Raw genomic sequence first — 22,008 nt, 5'->3', positions numbered from 1 at the left:
GAAAACAGGCCTGGTAAAACCAGTGTACTAGTGTGCCAGTGCTGAGTAGAATCTAAATTTAGGGATGCACGTGAGTTACTCTGCATAGTGTCATGGGAATGCTGCCTGGGAGCTGGAAAAGTAAGGTGCTCTAAGAGTTTCTTCTCTGTATTTCTCTAGATGCTCTATGTGCTTATAGAAACACTGACTCTGGAAGGAATTGTCAGCTCATCCCATCCACTCTGAGAAACTGAGGTAAGGAAGGCAACAAAATACAGCCACTAGTACCTTCTTGTGGAGAGGCATGTGTATAACAAACACTACCTAGTGGGACTGAATACCAGAAGTTTGGAGATGTTTTGGTTCAGATAAGCCTTCTAAAGTTCAGATACTTATACAGGGCTTATCTGCATTTATCTAAAACCCTGTTGTCAGGAAATCTCAAGAGAAAAGCTCTTGTGAGAGACTTTGGATATTGCCTGGCTTTGTGAAATACTACAACAGCTTTTCTTGCCTACTGATTCTCGTCCTGACAGAAATGAGGAGCAGCAGAGATAGGTATATACTCACCTACATACAAAACAGAACAAAACAAACATTAATTTATCTTTTCCTGGGAAACTATAAATCAGACTGAATGCAGTAACTTCATTTCAGGTAAAACTTAATTTAATTTTTCTGCAAGCATCTCTGTACACTCTAAGCTATCACTGGCATAAATTTAAAAGACCATTCAAACAAACCCCAAGGTGTATTTTTTAAATTGTATTTACTTATTAATTTTGAGAAGATTATGGTTGTTCTTTCTTTGTTTTAATAGATGACTGAAATCCTTTCTCTGCTGAATTCAATGAAAGCTTTGCCGTTGATTTCAGTGGGACCTGGATATCCTCATACACATTAAAACAATTCATCACCTTTCAGTTTTTGATGACATTTCTTTCCCCTTTGCATGTTGCTTAGGGTGGAGACTGAGAATGACTGGTGAGTTGGACTTTTGATTATAAATTATTTCAAACACATTCACACAATAAGGCCTCTTTACGGTTACAAATATTTTGGAGGAATTAAAAAAAAATATAGGGAATTTTTTCTGCTTAGTTTAGGAAGTCGTGCAAATTCATACTTTTAAAATTAAATCTAAATTTCAAGGGAAAATTGATCCCAATTGTCTCTGAAAAATATCCCTTTTTGGGGTATGGGTGTCCTTGGTCCAGTTATTTTCTCTATGAGAAATTTTTTTGTCTTCTTTCAGCCAAACCACTGGAAAGTCAGGGAAGATCAAAGAAACCTAAATAGTACTAGTCTAAAGTTCTCAGAATTGTTTCTTTTCACACACAAACACGTGTATGTGCATACACACACACACAAACACACACACACTCATGTAGTCTAACTTAGAGGTGAGTGCTTAGGCCAAAATTAAGTGCATTTTTTCTGCAAAGCTCTTTTTAAACCGCACCGTTTCGTTTCAGCAGAGTAGTGCAATACATTTTGTTCTTATATTGAGCAAGTGAAAGACTGATGTGGCACACAAGTGATTTGAGATATAATATACCCTGAAGTCCTAGGCAAACTCTCCAGTCTGATTTTGCTTTTTGAAACCGTTTTACTGTTTTCAAATCCTAGTTTTAAACGCTATTTGGCAGCTTTGAAGTTTGCTTATGGAGATATTTTTGAGGTCTGCAGAAAGTATGTAATAGCAACAGCATGCTTTGAATTCCTAGTGCTTTCATGTGACCCACATAAGTGTTCCTCATTTCTTCCTGTAGTGATTATAGACTCCTTTTTCATGGCTCTGTGGAATTAAGCACCAAAACTGTGCGTTAATAACATGGGGCCATATGTTGCCCTCACTAAACAACACAGTAGGGAGCAAAGGAGTACAAATACTGGTGTAATGAAGCCAGAATGAGTATGTGAAGGGAAAAAAGAGTGGGCATGCCAACTTCCATGACAAGATCAACACTAGAAACTCCATTGGACAATGGTCAGTGATAGATATGATGCAAATATGATTATGATGAAGAATTAAAGTCCCAGGGGAACATTGACTTACTATGGTAAAACCATCCCTAGCAAGAGCCAAACCAACACAGCTAAGGCAGCAGGGTTAGCTTTCTCCCTTCTTGTGAATGGCATCCCTATTAGGCAACATGTATCAACAGCAGCACCAGTTGTGTTACCAGTGCTGAGGAAGGCTTTCGGTTATGCTTTTTATGAGGCATGTTTTTGAGTAAGAATGTCTGAGGTTTAGGAAAACAAGATGTCCAGGATATGCAGGACACCTTCTGCAAAGGTTCCTCTTTTCTTTCCAAAGAAACATGGGATTTCTGCCTTTGAAAGCCCAGAGAATATTAATCCAAGTAAGTAATTTCCATTTGCAGGTGCAATGTGTAAAAGATCATTGCTTTTCTATAACAGTTTAAAAAAACTTTAAAAGTTCAAATATTCCCCAGAGTTATTTGGTTTTGTTTTATTGGGTAGATTTTGGTGAACATTTATTTTTAAATGCATAATTTAATATTGTAAATCGAATTATTATTATTATTATTAATAATAACAATAATAATAATAAAACAGTAATATGTATAATCAATATATATATCTTTGTACATAATTTTTCTACATTCTAGTAAGATTTTTTCCCAATGTCTGTATATTTTTTTCTGTCTTATGCTAGAATAAAAGTAGTACAGAAGAGCCTTATGTCATTAAGTAAAATGTCAAGGTCTTTCTGAAACAGTGAAGATTTAGGCTTTTTTCATTATCTCAAATCATTAGAGTTTACTGCTTAAATGTCTAATCTAAATCATTAAATAACTCACTTTGAGACCCTGTGCATATTATTTCAAAGGTTTTGCCGTCTTCAGTACAGATTCATGGAGAGGTAGGGCCCATATGTCTCAAAAAACTTGTTTTTATGCGGAATATACAGTAGCTTGTTAAAGCTACCTAAACTGTTTCTTCTAATAAACAAGATTAAAACCTATTTTCTGAGAAGAAACATTTTTTTTTTTTTTTTTTATTCTCTCCTGGATTAAAATTTATCAGAAAATGGATTTTCATCCAAAAATCATGTTAATATTATTAAAATTTTTATAAATTTTGGCTAAAACTTCAAAATTATGCATTTTTTAAGCATTTCTCTTGTATCGTGAATCACTGGTTTTCACTAGAAGGATTTTTTTAAGGGTAATTGATTTTATAGTACAAAAGAAAAAGAAAAGGTTTTATATAAAAATCTGTGTACAGAAGAGAAGGCAGCCATTGACAGACTGTACAGAGGTAGATTGATTTGTATAGATTGATTTGTATAGAGTATACTCTTTTATACATCAAGAGAGCTTTGTCAAAATTTGTATTGGCTTTAGTAATTTAGATACTCCTGGTTATATCCCCTAATGTTATATTAATGAACTGAGGTATAGACTAGACATTCTTCTTCAGATAGTCAGTGTACATTCTATATAGCAGCAAAGATTGGTGCAGATTTTTATTTCAATACCAATTTAACCTCTGCAGGAGTTTTGGAGGAAGTTAAACATATTTCACAGCAACCCACTTTACTACATTCTGCAAAATCTGTAATTAGAGGATTCAAACAGTGATCTAGAGAAAATACTTTTATTTCCTTAGAGATCATCTGAAGACATTACAGAGATCTTAAATTTTTGTTTTTTAGTTAATTTAATATCACAAATATGAGCAAGATGGCAAAGAACTGCCAGTATACTTCAGTCAAAGAAGAGGGATATTTCGGAGTCCATCACGATCCATTAACAGATCAGAATGGTTATGTTGATGACTCTTCCATGATAAATGCTCTCCCACTCAAAAATACAAGAACAGATTTCTAGGACAATATATATAATCTGGAAAATCATACTCAGATAAAATGCTGTTCAAAGATTTTTGTGATACAACACTCTTCAATGTGGTACAAAGCATACTGTCTGTTGAGATCATATGCAATATTCATTAAGATGCCTTCCAATGAGAGAAATATTTTGATACAAGCTTCTCACAAAGGTGCTGTGATCTTGTAAGAAAGCAAAGACATGCTATTCTGGAACGATTAGTACGAAGCCTTATTAATAACTAGCAAAGCCTCTGAGCTTAGTTTTGAGATTTCTTGTCTAACTGCGACATCTTCCTGAGAGATGACCCTGCCATGTCAGGGAGCGTACCATGGGAGGACTACCAGAAAGCAGAGTCATTCTCAGGTGAAAGAGGAAATAGAGGAAGATAAAAGCTATGTGAGCTGGGCAAAAACGTCAAAATCTGAGAGAGGGACTCACAGAATCAATGTACACTGCAGAGCAGTTTTAAGATGTCAGTGGATAACAAAGTACAAGATAGCTAGAGTTAAAAGAGGTGAAGAAGGCTATAGTCAAAGAAGAAGCATATTAAAGTCAAAGTTCAGACAGCCATGGAGAACAGATCTGTTCAAATTACAGCCATCACCAGTGTCCTCCCTAGATGGTAGCATCAGAGTGTCAGCCAAGCTGAGAGAGCTGCCTCCAAGTCCTTGTGAATGCTCCAGAAAACGATAAGATAAAGAATTTAAAATTAGGTCTTTTACTTCATGGTTTACCAAACAATGTTTCCAAGTTGGAACACAAGTAGAAGTTATGTATCAATATCTTTCTCTTCACAAACTCACTTTCCCTCTTTCTCTTGTTTATTGTTATATGATCTTTTGTTTTGTTTTGCTATTCTCTTCTGTCTGTAATCTGAAACCCCAAACTCTTCATTGAACTTTGAGTGTAAGATCTCAAGACAGCAGTGCTTTTTGAAAAGAGTCAAACCACCATGAAACAGGAGAGCAATGATCTGTTCTTTTCCCTTCTGACCAGATAAGTACAAAGTATTTTTCTTTTCAAGCAGGAGATATCTGAAAAGTTCAATTCACACGCACACACTTCAATGCAATTTATTTCATACTACTAGAATACAATGTAAAAATTGAGATTGTCTTACATAATCACCCTTTTCCAAAAGATTTATTGTGGAGGTGTGAGGAAGTTGTAAGGAAGAGAAAATGGCAATGACAAAGAGAGAAAGGTTGAGATTTAATACATAGTAACAATATCCTGTTTTTATAAGACCTCACCAATTCAGCAGAGCATAGTTTCTACTGGACATGGGATACTATCCAGGAAAAGCTTTCTGTTTGAAAGTATCAAGTAATCTAAAAATGTTAGAGACATCTGACATGTATACTGACACTATTTTCACCTTATCAGAGATCAAGAATGGTCCAAGATTACCTAAGATGGCAGTGACAAAGCAAGACAATAGTAAACACATCACAACCTAGAAAAATGATAAAATCTTTTCAGCCTTTACTGGCTGCATGGTTTTGTATCCAGTGTGTGAATATCACTGAGTTGGAAAACCTAGAGTCTAAATAGATTGGTTTAATAAATTTTCTGTATGACAATGATTCTGTTACTTCCTATGTTTTTTCCTTTTTTCATAGCTGTTTTTTTCTGTCAAAGGCTGGGCCAGTCCTTCCATGTTATATAAATTACATTTCTCAGCTACCAAACGCTTGTGTTTGTTCCATGTTCTGAGAATTTATTATCCTATCTTCAACTATATTTATGATAAGAAGAATATTTTGTTTCAATCTGTCCCTTTACCTAGTCAGTTGTATTTAGTGATGTACCAGTCATAAAGGTATGTATGCATTAAGAAGGCACAGAGAGAGATCTCTTAAACTACTTCAGAGATTTAAATTCCTCTGCCTACTTCTCTTTTTCCCTTCTGACATTGTGCCAAATATTCCCATAATTTACTTAATTATTTTTCCCAGGGCTGAATTAAAGATTCAGGGTTTAGGGTTCCTAACAGCTCTGTGCCATATTTTCTCATATATGGAAACCACACAATAGCGCAATGTAACAGCTTTTCACAGCAGCATTTTGCAAGTAATTCTTCCTTCTTCATTTCCTCCAAAACTCTTGCATGAACATTATTGTATCCTAGTGACTGGCCTTGAGCCTTACAAGGAATTTAGTTGAATGATTCTGAGCAGATAATCTGCCCCCCAATTTGTTTGCCAAATGGGTGTCTAATTTACATTCACAATTAACTCAATTGCATGCATAAATGAGCTAATGAAACACACAAATGTGTAACTGGTCATAAACAGTCATTTCCATGTGCAATTGCAGTAATTGCATGCTCCTCATGATTTTGAAAATCAAGAACTTAATGTTAATTTGATGCTAGTTCATGTTGTCTAACAGTTATATTTAAAGATCAAGTTTATCACTCAGCAAATACAGCCCCTTTTTTCTATTATGTCTTTTTTTCCATTATGCTTAATTGGTGGATAACAGTGTTTAACATTGCAGGGACTTCTTTTTGCTGATAAGCAGGGTTCAAACATTTTCCTAAAATAAGCAGGACTGCAAATCTATTTATATACTATATTGTGTCACAATAACCACAGTTTTATACTCCTTTAAATAGTGTGTTTATAAAGAAATGTACAATTAAGGTAAAAGGGATTTTGGGGAAACAGATAATATGTCATGTAACTATTTTTATCCATACATTCTGATTCACAATAATCATCTTACAGAAGTAGCTAATTAATTTAACTCTTTGTTTTAGTCATAGGTTCTGCCAAAACCTATCTCTCATTTTCCATTTCCAAATGCAGGCAAATCTTGTAGCTCTTGTTCCTTATTCTGCTGCCACCCCATCTGTCTTTTCCTTAGACTGTAATTGTTTTCTGGATAATATAGGACTAAAACTTCTATGAGAGAGATTTACAAGTGCCATGGTGTGACTGAATAACTCCAAAGTATTATAGGAAAACTGCTATATAATTACATGAAAAGACTCACATGTTTTGTACTATTAAATTGTATGGTGTAGAGACCAAGACTGTACATTGAAGTAGTAGTTTTAAGTCATCAACCACAATCCATATTAAAATTAAAATGCATATTTCAACATTTTTGCTGATATGATTAGACTGTAAACAATACAATACAGTTTCAGGGTTTATGTTTTAATCTTCTGAAGGTAAGATCTGACTTTGTTTTTTTCTTTCAGTGGTTTTAACAATAGGAATAGGGTTGATTAATGTAGAGCCAGAAATATTATGTTTGTTATTGAAGATAATACACAGAAACATTACTGAATAACAATAGCTGGAAGAGTAATCCGAAGTATATTAAGAGGATAACGTTGATTATGTTTAAAGTTAGATAACACCTTATGGCTGAACACCACCCAAAGCATTTCATAGATTGAGCCTTGATCCTGTAATCTATTTCATTCAGGAAATCCCCTGAGCCATCTGTGGGACTACTATAAGGAATGTAAATATGATTGTGCCATTCATGTTCCAGGCCTAATTGTTTGATCAGTTTTATAATATAGGTTATATTTATAAACAAAATCCATTAAAACAGAGGGTAAAGTTAATGAGAAGAAGCCAATAAAGAAGGAAAAAACTCAAACTTGCCTTCATTAGCTGCTGGTTTCTTTCTTGGACTATGTTCTAGAAGAAGACGAGGTGGTACCATTTCCTTATGTCCTGCACATGAGCATATAGGTTAAGAAGCATTGAAAATGTATTCTCTAACAATCCGATCAGATTCACTGGGAGGTTGAATTCCTTTCAGATTTTTTCATGTTAAAAATATTACACTGTGCATAAAAGCCATTATCTTCCAGACACCATACGAAGGAAATGTATTTCTCAACAAATAATTTATTTTTAAGAGATATATTTTAAATCAATGAAGTTGAAGTGGATCAAGCATATGCTGAAATTCTTACAGTTTTATTTTTCTTCATTAGACTAAAAAACCTCTGAAGAATAATATTGTGATAATAAGGTTACATGTTCATATTGCCTCTTCTACAATAAAAGCTTATTTTCTTCTGTCAAACAAATGATCTTCAGTTGTTCCCTCAAGTCCACTTATTATGAACTCCTTGAAACACCAGTAAAAATTATTATATTTCTCATCCTTAAGGATTATTCTTAATTAGACAATACCAATGAGGTCATGCATGGTAAACACTGACGAGGTTCTGATTCCAGCAGCTGACTGAAACACCTCTAGTCTCTCAGAGTATTGAACTGGGACTTTCTGTACTGTCTTGGCCTATGTGCAGTTACAATGCTTTATCCAAAATATTTTTCACTTCATTTCCCCAAAGATTCACAAAGAGATCTATTGCAATCTTATATTACTAATGTTTCTTTTCTGGTTTATAACATCTGTTCGCATTCTCAATTCCTTTTCATTTATTTCTTTGATGTTTATGGTCACTAGTTATCGTGTCATTGTCATTTGTAAAGCACAATTTGTTGTGATCTCTGAAATAAAATTAACTAGTTAAATATGATATCAATTTGGTCATATGCACCAGCATACATTCACTGCACCAGAGTCCTCATGCAATCAGGCTGTTAAATCTCAGCTCCTGCTCCACATCAGAAACTCAAAGCCATGCCTTATGCTTCGTGATGACTCAGAAGAGGAATTAAGATCTTAATGAGCCTTGGAAACTGCAGTATCATACTTACCCCTCTCATTTTACAAAGGTATGTATACTCATGGGGAATGCATGAGAAAAACATCATCTTGAAGACTGCAGTGGGATTTGAGCGCCATGGTCTTAATGTTATTACATCTCATCAGCATATGTACAATTGCAGGCAAATAATTTGCAAGCATATAGTTTAGTGCATCCAGTAATTTGTATAAAATATCACACACAGAGCCAACTCAGATGCCCGAGTCACTGACAAAAAGTTGACACATTGACAAAATCAATGCAGTGAAGGTGTTGTGCAACAAATGGTAAAAATCTTAGGTTTTACATGTATTTCCTGTCTTGGCAGTAATCACAAGTGGATATTTACAAATCTCATCACAGAATGACTCTAGCCTTAAAATGAATGGTAGGCAAACTTCAGGAATCCAGATGTCTAGCTGAGATTTTCCAAACATTGTATGTCTTAAAAAAAAGAAAACTATCTTGAAATTGCAAACTGAACTAATGAGATGCTGAATACCGTTTGTTGCCCTCCAGAATAGAAAAGTTATATCCATAACTTCTGTCAACATGCAGAAACTTCATTAATTGAATTCCTAGTTCAGGACGAAAACAAAAACAATATAAAAATTAATAAATAACAGGTAAATAATGTTATCCTTCCTACAGGTTTTGATTAAATTCCCATACTAAAATTCAGTGTTGTTTTTTTTTTTTTTTTTCTATTCTTTGTTTTTTCCTAAACTAGGTCACATATCTCTAGGTGGAAAAAGTGATAAATTTTAAAACTTGGACTAATTGTTTTGTGTGAAAAAATGACAAAGGACAGTGGCTCAGAACATTGAGTAGATCAGTAATGAAGAAGGATAGTCAATAATTTGGACTGCATTGTGGTATCTACTGTGTGGAGCAATGATCTAACACCTCTAGGTCAGACTACAGGCTGGCCCCATTATCTTTCTGTTCTTTGCTGTAGCAGCAGTTTTCTAATGATTGCACCAGTGTTAGTATAATGCCAGTGTGATACCACTTACTGCTAATGACTTGTCAAGTTCTATTTTATAGTTTTACAAGTTTTGAGCAAATCATTTATTTCATGCAAATGGACCACATGATCCAATATGAGAGTGTTTTAAGAACCAAAAGCTTAAGTTTCACAGATCAAAATCTTTCCCTTAGGCCAGCATGTTTGTTCTGAGCAGGTTCCCATCCACTCTGATAAAAAGCTTCTTTAATGTTTCCATGTGTTATTAAATTCTCTCTCTTCACTTTGATAGTAATGCAAAGGACAGTAACTGAATAAATATTTTATTCATTCTTTTGATGAAATATGTTAAAGGGGATATCCTAAGTCAAATTTCTTTTCTCTTCCTTTTTCTCTCCTCTGTAAGTTATAAAGCAGGAGTGGTTTCCTGCAGTACAGAGAACTCATAAATAGAAATGAGTAATTGGCCTCATCAGATCAGACCATTAGGATTAATGGTGTCTACTCTCTTGACTCCAGCAATGGCCAGTTGGACACATATCTATGATGTAAATGAGAGGAAGGCAGAATGTTTTCAGTGATCCCAGTGGACAATCAGATTAGTCTATGAATCATGAGAGGTCATTATCCAGATTACCACTATTATTATCGGACATCCAGTTATCTCATTGCTTTAAAAATACAGTTACAAAAGAGCACTGAAATTTAGTGTCTGCATATTTATTTGCTTCTCATTTCAAATGTAGACTTAAATTTTCTAATATGTGATAAACCAAAAAGGTTAATTTGACTTGTTTTTACATATTTATTTATTTATTTTATTTTTCAACTGGGGTTTGAGTTAACAAGGGGCCACCCTTATAGCCCCCTCTCCTGATACCAAAAAAACCCACCACTCACTCAAACCCAGGACACTCCAAAAGATGGAATTGCAAACACAAAAATGTGCATACATTTCTCTGCCTAATCTGTCCATGCAGTTGTGCTACAGATACCTCCTTCACATATGACATTATAAACAGCTATTTGACAACAAATTACAACCATTGGAAACTGAAACAATAAAATGTTTTGAATTTAAACTCATGGGAATGTGCTCACCAAGAGAAAAATTGTCATGTTAAGACATCACTAGCTTCCTCCAGTGACTGAAAGGAAAGAAATATGCTGCAAACATGAGTAGAAGGTTTAAGACACTAGATAGTAACATGAATACTTAATTGAAAATAAGCTACAGTCCTCAAGCTCTGTGAAACTTCTGTCATCAGTGTTCATTAAATCACTTGAGATGTCATGAAGAAATTCATTCTGACTTGGTTTATGAATATTTTAGTTTTTATATTACATGATAAGGAATACAAGACAAACTTTAATTACCTTACTTTTCTCAATCTAGGAAGTGCCTTTCTACATGTGTCAAAAATGTCATGTCTGAGCATTGAGGATAAATTGATTTCTTATGATAACATCAAATCATGTGAGTTTTCTTTCTTCCCTGATTTGCTCAGTTCAGTTTGTCTGCTGTGACCTTAATTGACATAGATAAATTCTCTATTTTTATGTTTCTAAAGCTAAAGGTCATGGGATAAAGAAAATACTTCTAAAATGATACTGAAATTATTATTATTAAACAACTAAAAGCATTGCAAAAGGTTGAATATTCAAATTGGATATGGGGAGAAAAAATGCCACCACAGAAAGCAATTATGTGGAAACAACATTCCTATGACTGTACACTTCCTCATATCCATATACCAGTTATCTGAACAGTGAGAATCCTGCAGTTCAACAGCATCAACACTTTATCACAGTGTGCCTCAAACTGTGCAGCAAAACCTCTTCAGATAAATCTCATTTTGCCCAGAAGTGACATGTTTTCCTAATGATAGTAGTCATAATTGAAATAAAGTAAGTGTGATCTTTGCAGAGTCATTTGTTATGAAAAGTAAATTTAAATCAAATGTTTCATGAAACTTGGAACAAGACATGGATCAGCAGAATGAGGTAAGACTGCCAAATATGTTTTTAGAACATTGAAATCTTTGTGGGAGCTCAACCATTCTGTTCAGGCTTCCAGTTTTGATGTGTAAGTTGCTTGAAGTTAAAGATGAGGGTCTCCCTTATAATCAGTCATTACTTTTCAGACATTTTCACAATTGTGAGGAAAGGTTTCTCCACAGTACATGTGCATGAAAAACTATGAGCAAACTGTTTTTCATTAAGAAGGAATAGCTGAGGATCAAGAGGTAAGATTATGTAACTGTTTTGAACAATGCAAATGCTCATTTTTGGGAAGGAATGAATTTAAATACAGGTGCCTCAAATAGACAATCTTTCTAAGGAACACTTCATAAGACGATGATTTTGTGAACGCAGTAAGAAAAATGGTGCCTGGGAATGTTACTGGATTCTGGAATTCAGACATATGTGTCCTGCAAAATTCTTTTTAATAGCCTCTGACAGTTTTGATGTGTGCCAAGTAGCAATGTCTCAAACAGCTAATTGACAGAGTTCAGAAGTTAACAAGGGCTAGGTACCACTCCCAATATCAACCTGGATGTATCTGGCCCACTTTGACCTTGAGGAAGTGTAATGGATGCAGATCGCTGACAGAAGGAATCATATTCAGAGAATAGTTGAGATGAGTTTGATTTACTAATCTAGATGTAGCTCACAAGTCTTAAAAGTGATAACAAAATTATGTCAAATGGAAAAAAATAGTTAAAACAGGGTATTAATGATCTCTTTAGAACTCAATTTTTGACAGTGGCAAATGGAATTAACAGATAATAAAATGAGGCTTTTAAGGTGGCCTACCTTACTAGTCAAAATATATTTCCCTTTTTCATTTATACTAAGGATCTGGCCCTTTATTAAATAGATAATTGCCCAACATACGATGAAACTCTCATTTTGCACGGAGCTGGTATTACCTAAGGAAAAATACTGCTACACTATATGCAGTGATTACCAGTAGCAATACAATCCTTTAAATGTTCACATTCTGTTACACCAGCTATCAGCCAGTTACTATTATGATGCATAAGAAAAGAAGGCAAGGAGAGATTACATGGATAATGCCCAATCTATATGTTTCACTTGGGTTTAAAGTACATTAAAAATATCACAGATAATATTGGTGCTCTGCATAGTGTCTAACTTATGTGTAAAGCATGTTATTGATAGGTACTTCTCTGTCAACACACAGACAACAAAATTAAGCCTATTATAAACAACCTAACAGCCTTGGGAAGCCATCCGTCTATTTAAGCTAAAAGCAAGGACCAGAAGGTTGACAGTGAAGGTATAGGAAGGATGGATGCAGGCTGATAAACTAAATGCTCTTTTGAATGGAGTAGTGGGAAGGATTAAATTTCCCTTCTCAAGGCACCAAGCAAAAAGTAGCAGCAACTTGATAGTCTTCTGTTTGTAACACACTGAGATTTGAGTTCATCTGTTGTTTTTGACAATGCATTCTTATATGCATTTATATACATATATACCTATATAAAATATATTATATGTAGATGCATGCATGAGCATGTGTGTACATATGCATGCACAAATATACACAAATACATATAGGTATTTATTTAGTGATGTTTCTGAACAGAAATTGTTTTTTTCTAGCGCTACTTGATTTGATAACTGAACAGGTGTGAGATTTCATTGGCACAGATTTCTGGAGGTTGTGTGAACACCAGTTAGTTGGTACATTTTCATCCAGCCACCAAACACAATTAAAGTCACAGCTGGGAATTTGATATATTTTTCTTTTCCTGTGGGTTTGTATCTCACACAATGCAAGTGTGCATAACAACTGTACGAATTAGGCAGGGAAGAGAGACATGGTTAGTGCTATGAGTGGAGGGTTTTTTGCTGTTTTAACCTACAGCTGATATTATTGGTCCCAATCAGAAATGTATGCAATGCATCTTAGCTGCTTGACAGAGCTGCACAGTTAATGCTATTTACAACAATATATCTGTTGAGAATTCATTTCCACAGATTTTTACCATTTTTAGGCTCCAAAATCCCTCTTTAGCTCAATCCATATCTTGTAAAAGCTGTTCTAATTTTTGTGTTCAGAAGATTGAAGTCATTAAGGAGTTAAAAGTTAAGTGTTAATAGTTTTGTCATTACACATTAAGTAAGAAGTCACACAGCTTTTCCGGACAGTAAAAAAAAAAAATAGAAAATATTGAAAATTGAATTGAATTGTCTCCGCTTCCTCCCACTATTAATCACATGCATTTAGAAGGTAAGAGTAATCCCACATGTTATGTTTAGAAATATTGAAAGACGAATCTCAAAGAAGTAAGTCCTAGAACAGTGAAAATGATGGATTATTGTGTGGAAATGATGGATTATTATAATTATTGCCACATACTAGAGTGTGAAAGGACTGTAAAAGCAGATTATAAAATGAAAAGACATATTCAGCTTTCCTCTCTCTCCCCAAATAACCTTTAATAAATTGATATCATATACAGTGACCCTAGTATAATTAACGAATATCAGGAGTTGGTATAGATGCATACTTTTCACACTATGAAGTATCCACAGGAATATAATTAAAACAGAGAAAATAAAACACTGCAATTAAATACTTGCTGCTAACAATTAACCAGAATGGAGAGGACTGATAAGCTGTTATGATGAAAGGTAATAGACACTGACTATGCCATGGGATCACTGCTCAGTAATTTCTGAGTTATTTGTATTTGGTTTATCTGTATATAGCATCATTTCAACTGTCATTAGTCCAACTACATCTCAGATTCATTCAATGCTAAAGTCAGAGAAGTTATCTAGACATTACTTCAAGAATACTAAAACTTTATGTTGTTTTCAAGAGTGCATATGCCATGTCTTGCTAAACAAAAACTGCCTAGCATTGGTAAAATCATATTACAGCTATTGTTATCTCTCACAATTAGAAAGATTTGTAGATAATTAATATATTTAATATAGAAATCCCTGGAAGTTCAACTGAATTCAAATAGCTGTGACCACAAGCCAGTAAGATTTTCACTTTTCTGAATCTTTTTTTTGCCAGAATGAGAGAAACAATAAGTTAATGATTATGTTACCTGTCTTGTCTGTACTTGATAATCACCTAAAAGAGTGAATGTATGACCATTTTTCTGAAGTTAGAATTTCAGAAATGCAATCTGAAGTTAGAGGGAAAAGAACTGAGAGATTTTATTAGATCAAATAACAAAAGCAGTACCCAAAAGTGTAGAGGTGTTGGCTACTAACTCTGTTCCTCACTCCCACTGAAATCAATGAGAGCTAAGTATTAGGTAGGCGTTAAGTATCTAATATCTTTGAAGGTTAGGCTCTGTGTAATTAAGGAACTCAATGAGCTTTCTCTTTCTTCTAAAAATGCCATGGCTGTAATATTTTGGGGAATTACAAGATTATGACATAGTGATAGTAAAAATATAAATATTAAAATTCAAGGCTAAAATTTACACCCTTTAAAACATATGGTGATGTTAGGTTTGATGCTCCTTAGCAGCTGTGGTTTCTACATCAAGACAGAATACATGGCCTAAATTGTTTCAGGAAGAAGCAACTTAAACTAAAGCTGTTAGTTTTGTGTAAAGGGTAGGAAGAATTAGGAGAAATACTGGAACAAAAATACTGTAATACTGAAGATAGCAATTACTTTAAAACAACCATATTTTGGTAACCTCTGATTCTTCATTCCCTTTCCTTTTCCCAGTAAAGATTCTTTTTCCTGTAAAGAGATTATTTTTAGTCCTGGAATTCACTGTCATGAGTTTCAAACCTTGTGCTCAAGGCCTCCTCTATGATTTTGGGGAAACTGACTTAACTTATCACGCCTTTCTATCCCACCTATAACCATATACAACAAAAATTTTATTTAAAGAAATATTGAATGTTGTAAGCATACAACAACTAAAAATTCCAAAGCTTAAATTCTGTGAAAGTGGAAGATCTAAAGATTGGAAGTTTGTTCTGGTGCTAAAGTTATTTAGGCTTCTTTTGTTTGTCACATTTATTCAGGGACCATTCTCCACTGTTATTTAAGAAAATATTTCCCTCTACTTTTCTTTCTTTTCCCCTTCTCTCACACCCAAAATGCTATAGCAGTGCTACTATTGCTATTCATACTTTTCAGAGTAGTACTGCTGGTTTTTTGGATGAGACAACAGCTGCTCCTGGTAATACCATTTGAAATCTTAGAGAAAATTTGTCATTTCAAGTCTTCATTTGAGCAAAATCCTTGCCTGCACTTTTTTTTTTTTTTGCATACTTCCTGAATATATGTAGCTCTTTCTCAACCAGACATTTAAAAGTTAACTTTTAGACAGTTAAATCTAGATGTCACCCAAGGGATCCATTTATAGTCAATGGAAAGAAATTGGTACCTTCAAAGGGTGATTCATCTTTTCTATCTTAGGCATCTTTTTTAGGATGAAATTGTCCTCTGGAGGCCTCCATTTTGTACTATTGGCTATAAAGACAGCTAAAGGTTAAAGTTTGGCAATTAATTTTTGGGTATCTAAGTGAGGTGCAATGACTTACAAACATCTCATTTTGTAGTTCTACATAAAGATGACACTACATGCCACCAAAATATTCCAGGTCTAAAATCAAGAGCTGTGCGTGATTTTTCACACTGTAACTGCTGCCTAGCAACATAATGCTCCCCAAACCTCCAACAATTATATGAATGAATATCACATAAAGAGAAAGGATTTTGTTGTCAAGATTAACTGAAAAAAAAAAAAAAAAAGATAAAAGCATTGTTTAGTTTTAATGTGTGTGGACATTGAACACCTTTTGAACTCTATGTGCTGTTTGTCAGATAATACTGAGTATTGAAGGACAAGGTGAAACAAGAGAAAGGAAAGTGAAGTAGCAGAGTAAGAATAACATTTCCTGATGAGGAGAAAATAAATTAGTCTTGATTCATTCTAGGTATATGTCAGTAAGTTGCATGTCTTTTTTGACAAACCAGTTACATGCAGAAAGAAAGTGGATGGCAGAAGAAAGCGCCTGAACAGAAAATGGTAAAAAGAATGGACCTGCCACAGGTAACAGTCACAGTGCCTGTCACCTACGTGCAGAAGGAAGCAGACATAAGCAAGGCAGGGAGAGCACTTGCTGCTCAGGCCACAGCTGAACACTCTTCTGTCCTCTGCATTTCACGCTCTCACAGAAGAAGAGGTGAAGTAACATTGCTAAGCTGGAAATGCTTCATGATGGAATGTATCTTGTCAAAGCATCTGTAGATCCTGTCTATGCTCTTTTATCTGTGCGGTATGGTGACCAGGTAACTTTTCTGTTGTTAAAACTGAGCTTCATCATTTTGCAGCAGAGACAACGGAGAATCTATACTTGGATGAAGAGAGTAACTTCTCTCAGTCCCACAATGCATCTACAGGTTTTGCGTTGTTAATGAAAAATTCAGAAGAAAACTGAAATACCTTCAGTATATTTTTTTCCCTCTTCATGGTATTTCAGGGTATTCAGTATCAGGGTATTCAGCATCAATGTGTTTAAAGGCACATTTGCATAGATCTCAGCTATATTCCTTTCTATTAAAGTTGAGACAGACTCATTATATGGTGGTCGATTTCCCTAAGACATTTTCAGGAGTATATTCTGAAGTTAATGGATTCATTAGCTCACTTATAATTTTAGATATATATATATTTTAGAGATATATAACCTTGGCTTATACAACTAACCGAAGGAGAAGATTCTAGGTTATCATATCTCATCAGGGACAGATGTTTGCTTGAAACCCATGTAAAGTTCCTAGTTTCCTGAAATAGTTGGCTTTTAAGATGTAGTTGGCTGGCTTGGTTGGCTTAAGCAACTCCACGATGGCCTTTATGGTTTCCCAGGCATTGTGTAAGGAGATTAAACAACTGATTAAGGTCTTCAGAGACTATTAGGTTAATAAAATTTAAAATATAGATGCTATAAAATGTAGTGCTCAGTGTTACAACACCAAAATCTTTCTACACATCAAGCTTGCTCTCCAACATTAGAAAATGACCAAGAGGTACATATACATGGATCCATGTAGATAATCCTAAAGTCTTTTTGACTATAATATTTGCTAACAGGCCGCTACTGAGCAGATGTTCCATCCTGTGAAACAAATAAGTCAATTTATCTTGTCCCACTTTTAGCTAGTTTAGGAACACTTGGAACATTTGAAAAGGAAGACCTGAAGGAGACAAATTTTAAATGGTCAACACAAAATTTCTTTCTAAGTCTTGGAAATGGCTGAAACATTTAGCCTAAACTAATAATCTTTACTGGAAGAATAGTCTATCGTGGCAAGTTTTGAACCCTACAGTTTGTCAGAGATAGATCTAGATGACTTCAGTGACAGTCTTTTCTACCAACATTGCCTATGCTGCCATCTCAGCTTTATTGACAATTGTATCCCATCCCTGTAAATAACTAATCCTATGTGTGTTCCAAATAGAAATACCATCAGCAAAATCTGCAATATGCATAATCATTGACTGGGTTCTTTTACAATATACTGATTTTTAAAAGCTAATAAATCTAGGCTTGAAAAGGAGGTTATTGCTTTTGGGAATTGTGTTTTTCCCCATACTTTAAGCCATACAAGCTCTAAGAAAGAAACATATGGTCTTATAGGCTGAACTTTGGAACTTATGTTTTTTAGGTTTCTGAGTTGTCTCCTTGCCAACTATGCTTCAAAAAAATGGATAAATCTACTTTTGGCTTAAATAATGTTCTGCAAATATTTTTCATATTCTGACAATGATATTGAGTACTGAAGAAGGGTTGTGTAGCTCTATAATGCTTCAATTTCTTACTTTACTTGAAATACCATCAGTATTTGTTGTAAAAATCCTAACTGGAAATCAATGATGACAATGAGACATTAAATGTAATAACTATTTTACAGGGTCACTGCTTGAACATATTTTTAACTTTTTAATATGAAACTCAATTTGTTTATTATTAGCTCTTTTTTTTTTTTTTTTTTGGCATTGAAATTTTGCCTTTACTTTCTAAATAGCTTATTTTTCAAATCTCAAGTGGTTGAATCTTTTGATGATCTTTCACAACACAACTAGCTTTCCTCAGATATTGTTAATGAACCTTTTGAAATGACCCTTGATTTTGAAAGTTGGTTACTGAACCACATGAAATGACTATAATATGAAATAGTAGTAAAAAAAAATAAGTGTAAGAATATTTTTTTTTTTTAGTCAAGTTTCTCTGCTTTCACAGATTAGATTGCTTTGTTTCCATTAAAATCAAAGATATAGACTCATTTACACCAGCAAAGGGTTTGGCTTTCTTTTGTACCACATAAATCTGACTCCTTGGCGTATCTTGCAGTGAACTATCGAAGAAAGAGATCCATTCCTCTACAGAGGCAGAATACCATACATTCCCTGGGTAGTTGCTTCGGAGAGAGTGAATGTCATTTGAAATTTTTTTTTGGCAAAGTTACAATAGAATGCCGTAAGAGTGTTGACAGATGCAGCTTTGTGTGCCGGCATCTGGCTCTGATTCGCAGTGGGATGATATAAACAGGCAATAATGGATAGATGTTTCGCCTCTGTGGGATGGTGTCATGATTGTGTGCTGATAATGTCCCCATTAAGAGATCAATGTCCTTTCAGGGTTTGACCAAATAGACACAGCTTCTGGGGTGAGAGAGAAGTCATGGACAAGAATCTCACTAAAATGACATCAGTGCATGCCTTTTCATAGTTTTACATGAATGAATAGAAATATAAAACAGCAATATTTAGACTCCAAATGACAGCTAAAATTATTGCAAGAATTGCACATTAATAAATTAGAAATTTTTCAATAATTAAAACTTAATTTTTAGCTTCTTATACATATTTTTAAAATTCTCTTCATTATTTCTTTCTTTGCGGACTGAAAAGTAATCAGAACTCTCTCAGGAGATTACTAGAGGAATAAATGCTTCTGTCGTTCAATCATCTCCATTTATGTCATTAGCAGAAAAAAATGTGTTGACAAGTGTTTCATCATATGAACATCTTTTTAATAAACTGATGGACAACTAACTGTCAACTCTGAAGATGAATCCAGCTAAGTCTCTGCAAATTTTGGGGTACAGTACTGCCCCCAGAGGGAGAAGACTTGTTAGTTCTTATGTACCTTTCCTGTTGAAAAAGTAAAACTGGACAAGTTTCACAGCTCTCAAACTCTCCCTTTAGCATTTTGCTAAAGCAAATATCTGGTTTTTCTGTTTTCTACTGTAGGGTAGAGGGTTATTGAGTTGATATCATCAGAAAGCATCTCACCACAGAAAGAAAATAATGTTCTCTGGCTTTCTCTCTCAAATGTAAAAGCCTATAACTCGGTCCACAGTTTTTAATGCTGAATTTCTCCAAACAAGAAGCAAGTAACATGTTGCTTCCTTATTTATTATGTCTGATTTTTTTTTATTGCACTACACTGGTATCAAAGCTGCCCCCATGTAAATGTAATGTAACAAGGTGAAAAGTTACACCCTGTCATTGATATATGCACAACACATCCTAGCTTTAATCAGGTAGGAGTGACACTTCAAAATAGTTCAAGGACCTAAAACATTTTCCTATCTGAACAGCAGAGGGCAAGTATTTAACTCCAGAATTACAGCCCATCCACAGCAAATACAGGCATTTTTACTTTCAAAATTAGGCACTTCATGTTCTTTTTTTTTTTTTTTTTTTTTTTTTCCCCACAGAAATTTACTCCATGATATTATAATATTGATGTACTTTTATACTAGTATCTCCATAAATCTTTTTGGATATTAAATGGCATGTATTATATTGACAGTGTGTTGGAAGTGTCTTATCAAATTGTGTAATAACAATAATCCCTGCTCTTTGACTGAATATTTCTTGATCAATGGAAGAGAAAAGGCAAGCCTTGGATTAATGTTGTAGACATGAAGGACATTCAGACTGCTACTTCCTTCTGGGACTAAGCAGACTATAGGGTTCCCTATGGACTCTCACCACACTTTGCCTGAATTTCTTAGCTGTGCTTGTGATATTTTTTTTTTTCTCTTTTTCATGACTGTATGTGCAAAGGGTGAGGCATCGATGATTTTTTAATAAGGTGGGATGATTGTTTTACCATATAGGATACTCTCTTGCCATGTAATTGTGCCAGAAATCCTGATGAATTTCTCCAAGGTAAATATTTTTTCAAAAGTGTAAAATTAGCAAAATAATCTACATCACTTTGGCTTTTAGACCCTGGCATGGAAATACACAATAACCGTATGAGGGTAAATTGATGAAAGGAAATGGTATAGTCACATTCCTGTGCAGTCTAGTTATTACTGGAAACAGTCATGTAGTGGGATAAGCTCCATAGGGTTATTTGGTGCTTCAGTACAAAGATTTTACATAGGCTAAACTGACAATATCACATCTGTTCTCCCTCTGTCTGTCATCATTTAGGTAGCTGTAAAGATCATCCAGTAGTGAGTCCAGTGTGCTGTGAAATAAAGTTCTTTAACACAGTAAAACTAAGCACATAAAATAAAATAAACTTCCGAGTGATTAAAATGAAAACAAAATCTGACCATAAATATACAGTATGCCTGTGGGAAACAAGGGTACCACGTTATGAACAAATACCCAAGAGAGGTTATCAGTCTTAACAGTATGCAGCATGCACAACCACATGCTGAGGTGGGCATGCAAAAAGACAGATACACAAGAATCCGCTTTAGGTAGCTGCAAAATAAAAAAGGTACTTCCTTGGAACAGCTCCTTGATCTGCCAGAGTAGTTCAGGAAATATAAATGTAAAGCAAGCTTGCAAACATTGCAGAGAAAACAGGGGAGGAGTGGTAAAACAAGAGAATGGCAACAGGGAATAAAAGAGAGCAGATCCAGTTAACTTAGAAATGTGTGTGCTACATACTAAAAGAGTGACCAACTAGTGTCCCTAAAATCCATCCACATGTCTAAGGATTTGGCCTCTCTAAGGGCAAAAAAAAAAGTTATGAAAATCAAGTTAAAGTTTTCTACTAAATTAGAACCTTTTCTCCTATCAATAAAATATAAAAATATGAATTAGAACACTAGAAATATTACCCAGAACAAAATTCAGAAATATAAAATAAATTATCAAATGCATGGCATAGACTATATCCATGAAACTAGACAAAAGAAATCACTGGCCTTCTGTATCAGAAAAGCTATCATTTGGAGGAAAGGTGGTTCAGCAGTCCCTCTGAGAGATGGTCACTTATCACATGTATGTTAGACAGAAAGTCAAAAAATATTCTTAAGCTCCATACTTCATTAGATAAAATCAGAAAGCAATTTTTTATTATGTGTACAATAGAGCTCAAAAGGACCATCTGTAAATATCTCAGCAGAATCCAGGGTAAATCACTATTGCAGTCATGATATTCATGAGATGGACTTCTGGTTTAGCAAAACCTATCTGAGATTATGGCTAACACTGCACTGATATCTGTTGTGAAGT

At 34.5% G+C, this 22,008-nt stretch overlaps 1 protein-coding gene across 1 annotated transcript in view; it reads right to left on the bottom strand.

Annotated features, from left to right (window-relative positions):
• TRDN (triadin) overlaps positions 1–22,008 on the bottom strand; it is a 236,943-nt gene that overhangs the window by 119,835 nt on the left and 95,100 nt on the right. Inside the window, 1 exon segment of the mRNA XM_042796218.1 lies at positions 7,469–7,540. Coding sequence (XP_042652152.1) covers positions 7,469–7,540 — 72 coding nt within the window.

This window comes from Tyto alba, unplaced genomic scaffold (assembly GCF_018691265.1).
Source record: "Tyto alba isolate M040663 unplaced genomic scaffold, T.alba_DEE_v4.0 Super-Scaffold_22, whole genome shotgun sequence".
In the NCBI taxonomy this organism is placed as follows: domain Eukaryota; kingdom Metazoa; phylum Chordata; class Aves; order Strigiformes; family Tytonidae; genus Tyto; species Tyto alba.
This window is presented reverse-complemented; position numbering and strand designations above follow the sequence as displayed.